Below are 3560 nucleotides of genomic sequence, written 5' to 3' on the forward strand. Positions count from 1 at the left end.
CTTTAGCCACTTTGATGAATTTAGCTTTTAGCTGCTGTCTTGGTTTTAGACTTTAGCCACTTTGATGAATTTAGCTTTTAGCTACTGTTCTGGTTTTAGTCTTTAGCCACTTTGATTAATTTAGCTTTCAGCTGCTTTTCTGGTTTTAGTATTTAGCCACTTTGATGAATTTAGCTTTTAGCTCCTGTTATTTTAATATTTAACCACTCTACTGTTCTGGTTTTAGTCTTTAGCCACTTTGCTGAATTTAGCTTTTAGCGGCTATTTTGGTTTTAGTCTTTAGCCACTTTGATTAACTTAGCTTTTAGCTGCTGTTCTGGTTTTAGTCTTTAGCCACTTTGATTAACTTAGCTTTTAGCTGCTGTTCTGGTTTTAGTCTTTAGCCACTTTGCTGAACTTAACTTTTGGCCACTGTTTAGATAATGTTTGCATTTAAAAACAGTTTTGCTAATTTTAGCTTATTATTGCTTTTTGTGTGTTTTAGCTACTGTTCTGGTTTTAGACTTTAGCTACTGTTCTGCTAAATTTAGCTTTTAGCAACTGTTATAAATCCTTTAGCTTTAACTAATTTTCTGGTTTTACTCTTTAGCCACTGTGCTGCTAAATTTAGCTTTTAGCCAAGGTTATGAGTGTTAGCTTCTAGCTGATGTTCTGCTCATTTGAGATTTTTACTGCTTTGTTCAGTTAATATTTTTGTTCTGATCGTTTTAACTTGAACAAATCAGTCTCAGCTTCTTTTAGCTACTTTCAGCCGTTGTCCTGCGGGAAAGTTTAGACTTTTTTCCCCTAAAACCATCTTTTCATTTCGTCATTTTAACGTATTTTAAACACGACACCGTTTCTAAATTTCATGCATGGTTTTATAACAGRCATCAGCTGTTTCTAACTGTAAACAGCTGAAATATCAGGGTCGACTTTACAATCCAGTCGACATGTTCAATTTCTAGCAGCCGAAGCCGTGAGGCTGCGGATAAACGAACGAGGTCACGTTTCCGTCAGAACTTTGCAGATCTGAGATGAGAAATGAAACTCTGCTGAACCTGGCTCCGCCTCTTCCTCTGCAGGTGTGACGGCTGAACTGGAAGTGGAACGTCTGAACGGTAAATCAAAGCTGCARACTCTTTTCTGTTCCACACGGTGGGATGAACTCTCACTTTATGGGGAATAATGTGGATTATACATTCTGAGAAAGGCTCGGTGTAAATATTTATTATTTATTTGTGATGAAAAACCTGATTTTAACGCTTTTATTTTGACGTATTTCCTGTTTATTCAATGGAAAAAACTGTTAGAGAAAATAAATCATGTGAACTAAAGAAAGACCATTTTCAGTGAAAACTTGTGTGCATGTGTGTTTGTTTTTAATGTGCGTGCACGTTTGTGTGGGTTTGTGTGTGCGTGTGTGTGTGTGTGCATGTGTGTGTGTAATATATATTTTATAAATCTGCTATATTAAAGCCTTCTCACAGCTGAAACCGTGTGTTTCAGGTCTTCACCACAGTGTTGTTCCTGCAGCGGTGGCGGTTGCTGTAATAATCTTCGCTCTGCTGGCGGCGGTGTTCTGGTTCCTGTTCAGGAGGAGCCCGGCCCGTTTTCGGGGTCTCCCCACGCTGCCCGGCGCTTACTACAGACAAACGGACTCTCAGGCCACGGAGTCGGACGGAAACGTTCTGATCACAGACCTGGAGACTCACTCAGGAGAATAACAGCAGAGTTTTAGTCCAGGTCTGACTCTGAACGTGTCGGGTACGAACGCCTCGCCGCGCCTTGAAGCGGCGCCGGCGGAGGTGCTGACATCATCGCTGCGTACAGGAGATGGTTTGTTTTTTAACTCCTGATGAAGCAGGAAGTGGAAGGGTTTAAATAAAAATATTGAAGAAGGGACTCTAAAAACATTTACACTTAAATTAAAATCTCAAAACATGAAGTTTGAACAAAGTTTAAATGTTTATTTTGATGAAAAATAAAAGGAAGTAATTTTGTAAATTCGATTATGTAGCTGCTGCATCTGTACATACAGCAGTGGCGCCCCAAGGGGTGGCCCTGGCTGCCTCTGGAAACGTGCCGGTCCCCCCAGCGGTTTTCCCATTAAAACATCATTCAGTTCACAAAAAACATAAATTCATCTTCTTTAATCAAGTCATAAATGTAAAACTATAAATAAATACAGATTTAGAGTAAATAAATAAATAAATCCTAATTTAAATATATATACATGCATATATGTTGCTGCTGCTCACCAATGAGGAAGAGTTCTCCTGGCCTCCTGAGGGGGGCGGTAATGTTTCCTAACAGGCAGTGCTTAAGTTTACGGTACGGTGTTAGCAAAATTATGAACTCATATCTTATTTACAACATGATAGAGTTTCTGAAGTCCTGTTATGGATTTTAGTTTTGGTGCCCCCCACCCCCCACTCCCACCGGGTGCCACTGGGTACAGAAACGTTTCAGTATTATTTTGTGTTTTGGTTTTGTGTTGTTTACATTCTGTTTGTTGTACAGTTTTATTGGCATTTAAATAATAAAATTGTGGTCAAACAAAACAGCTGAACTTCTGTTTGTAATTAGATGTTTTCCCCCACGTAGCAAAACATGTCTGGCCCAGTTCTGGCCCACTTAATACACCAACAATAAACACAAATACAATGATGTTTCTGTGGTGGCCCATATGTGATCCACGTATCAGCCAGCATGGCAAAAACCAAACCACATTGGAGACAGATGTGTCATTGACGGATCTGGGCCATATAAATCAAACACAACTGGGCCAGATGTGGCATTGACAGATTTGGGCCACTTAAACCAAACCACCACTGGGCCATTTGTGGCATTGACAGATTTGGGTCACGTAAACCAAACCACAACTGGGCCAGTTGTGGCATTGACAGATTTGGGTCACGTAAACCAAACCACAACTGGGCCATTTGTGGCATTGACAGATTTGGGTCACGTAAACCAAACTACAACTGGGCCAGTTGTGGCATTGACAGATTTGGGCCACTTAAACCAAACCACAACCGGGCCAGTTGTGGTATTGACGTATTTGGGCCACTTAAACCAAACTACAACCCGGCCAGTTGTGGTATTGATGTATTTGGGCCACTTAAACCAAACTACAACCCGGCCAGTTGTGGAATTGGCAGATTTGGACCACATAAATCAAACCACAACTGGGCCATTTGTGGCATTGACAGATTTGGGTGGCATTGACAGATTTGGGTCACGTAAACCAAACTACAACCGGGCCAGTTGTGGAAATGGCAGATTTGGGCCACTTAAACCAAACCACAACCGGGCCAGTTGTGGCATTGACATATTTGGGCCACTTAAACCAAACTACAACCCGGCCAATTGTGGAATTGGCAGATTTGGACCACATAAATCAAACCACAACTGGGCCATTTGTGGCATTGACAGATTTGGGTGGCATTGACAGATTTGGGTCACGTAAACCAAACCACAACCGGGCCAGTTGGGGCATTGACAGATTTGGGCCACTTAAACCAAACTACAACCCGGCCAGTTGTGGCATTGGCAGATTTGGGCCACATAAACCAAAC

At 41.4% G+C, this 3560-nt stretch overlaps 1 protein-coding gene across 1 annotated transcript in view; it reads left to right on the forward strand.

Moving 5' to 3' along the window:
* Window positions 1–1964, forward strand: part of pla2r1 (phospholipase A2 receptor 1) — a gene marked incomplete in the record, with an annotated part of 34026 nt that extends 32062 nt beyond the window's left edge. The window contains 2 exon segments of the mRNA XM_014003011.1: window positions 1065–1100; window positions 1489–1964. Of these exon segments, the coding sequence (XP_013858465.1) occupies window positions 1065–1100; window positions 1489–1706 (254 nt within the window).
* Between the last annotated feature and the right edge of the window lie 1596 nt (window positions 1965–3560).

Source organism: Austrofundulus limnaeus, unplaced genomic scaffold (assembly GCF_001266775.1).
Source record: "Austrofundulus limnaeus strain Quisiro unplaced genomic scaffold, Austrofundulus_limnaeus-1.0 Scaffold16, whole genome shotgun sequence".
Lineage (NCBI taxonomy): Eukaryota > Metazoa > Chordata > Actinopteri > Cyprinodontiformes > Rivulidae > Austrofundulus > Austrofundulus limnaeus.